Source organism: Priapulus caudatus, unplaced genomic scaffold, assembly GCF_000485595.1.
Source record: "Priapulus caudatus unplaced genomic scaffold, Priapulus_caudatus-5.0.1 Scaffold384, whole genome shotgun sequence".
Classification (NCBI taxonomy): Eukaryota; Metazoa; Priapulida; class Priapulimorpha; order Priapulimorphida; family Priapulidae; genus Priapulus; species Priapulus caudatus.
This window is the reverse complement of record NW_014577445.1, coordinates 76239-78359: the sequence shown is the minus strand read 5'-3', so window position 1 is coordinate 78359 and position 2121 is coordinate 76239. Positions and strand designations below refer to the sequence as shown.

General features: G+C 53.8%; 1 protein-coding gene across 1 annotated transcript in view; it reads left to right on the top strand.

The window, feature by feature from the left end:
• Positions 1 to 269: 269 nt before the first annotated feature.
• LOC106809792 (ataxin-2 homolog) overlaps positions 270 to 2121 on the top strand; it is an 8831-nt gene continuing 6979 nt past the window's right edge. Inside the window, exon 1 of the mRNA XM_014812997.1 lies at positions 270 to 905. Coding sequence (XP_014668483.1) covers positions 358 to 905 — 548 coding nt within the window. The 5' untranslated portion in view covers positions 270 to 357. The remainder of the gene's footprint in view (positions 906 to 2121) is intronic.

Sequence of the window (2121 nt, the reverse complement as noted above, 5' to 3'; positions counted from 1 at the left end):
GTGGCGGACGCTGCGACAGCTGCTGCCCCCGCGGTGGCCCACGCGTCGTGCGGCACCGATGATGCACCGCCCCCAGCGCCGCTGCAGCAGCAGCCACCGCGCGATGATTGCCGCGCGGAGGCGGCGAGGCGGAATAATGAGGCAGCGCTGAGCGTGACGATACACACGCAGCACGCTGCCATGGATAGCTACACGCAGCAGCAGCAGCAGCAGGAGGAGGAGCAGGAGGAGGAGGAGAGGGAGGAGGAGCAGCAGGACAGGGAGGAGGAGCAGCAGGAGGAGGAGCAGCAGGAAGAGGAGGTGGTGCAGCAGCAGCAGCGGCAGCAGGAGAGGGAGGAGGATCACACATCGGCCAGCATGTCGGGCAGCGTGATAACTAGTGCGTCGAGCGAGGGAACGTGCAGCGACACGTCGCCTCGCGAACACAGCAGCGACTCTTGTGACTTCTCCCTGCTGGACAGAGGAGGAGGAGAAGGAGGAGGAGGAGGAGGAGGAGGAGGAGGAGGAGGAGGAGGAGGAGGAGGAGAGAGGAGTGGGAAGATCCTCCCGTACACGGACCAGCAGCGGCAGGCGCGCATACAGTACTACACTCAGCGACTGCAGCGTGCGCGCGCGTCCGAACAACACCACCGCCACCACAACCACCACAACAACAACAACACCCAGCAGCAACAACAACAACAGCAACAACAGCAGCAACAGCAGCAGGAGGAGATAATGAGTGAAGAACCGACAGGCTTCGTGAATCCCATGGCGCGACTCACGGTAGAGGAGAAGCCATCATCAGCAGCAGCAGCAGCAGCAGCAGCGGAGACGACGACGACGACGACGACGACGACGACGGGAAAACAGCCGAGGGGCAAACCATCACGATTCGCTCACCGCATCCAGCCACCCACCCCAGGGTAAGTCCATGCCATGATGATGACGATGATGATGATGATGATGATGATGATGGCGATGATGACGACGATGATGATGATGATGGCGATGATTGGGATTGGTTGATTGGGATTTGAACGGAGATTTAAGCTCTCTTTGTCGTCATTATCATCAACATCATCGTCGTCGTTATCGTTATAATCGTAGCGTGCGTTTATTCCATGTGTGCTTTTGTTTTTCTTGAATTTAATAATCTGCAGAATTGCTTCGCTTTGTATGTTTGTGTTTTTGTGTTTTGTGTTTTCAAGCGGCGGCCTCATGCAGCAGCTCTAGAGCTAAGATTGTTCACGAGAAAAAGTTTGCGCGATAATGAAAACGCGTCAAGTTAACGTGCGTTAATGGAATTTGCTCTCGAGCGCTCACGCGCAAGAGGGGATGTTTTGTAGTGGAGCGTTTTTCATGGCGTTGTATCGCAGAATACTGTGCGATTTGTTCTCATTCATGGCTGACCGGTCCTCGAGCGAAAAAACACGAGAGACGAAGGAGTTAGAAGTGTTTTTACGAGGAGTGCAAGCGTACATAGGGATTAATGGAGTAGATTGGGGGAGCGGTTTAGGAGTGTTGGTTCGATGGGGAAAACATATGAGGATTAATGGATCAAGTGGGAGACGATTTTAAGATTGTTTACTCGAGGGATAGAAGCAAGCGTACACGGATTTATAGCTTAGTGGTGGACGTTCGTGAGTAAGAGAGTCAGTGAGAGGCACGTGAGTGGCACACCTACAGTAGCAGCTAATGGGCGCACGCGGGGGGTTTCTCTCTACTGCTCTTACATCTTAAATCTCTCAGTAAAACGCGAACAATTCGCAGCGGTGTGATGGAAAGAAATAGGTTTTGAGCACAGCAGACTCACGCACGCACGCACGCACGCACGCACACACGCACGCACGCACGTGCTCACTCACGCACACACGCACACACGCACGCACGCACGCCAGGCTATCACGGTGGCTATACTTTGTGGCTACGGTGTCTGTACTGCCTGTACATTACACGATATCAGGATCGTAAAAGTATCAAAAGTAATTTGTCATTATTAACTCCTGACGATATGTATACTACCACCGGTTGTACACATGTCAACGCGCGAATGCACGCACACTCTGTCCCTCCTCTCTCTCTCTCTCTCTCACGCTTCCTCTCTCTCTCTCTCTCTCTCTCTCTCTCTCTCTCTCTCTC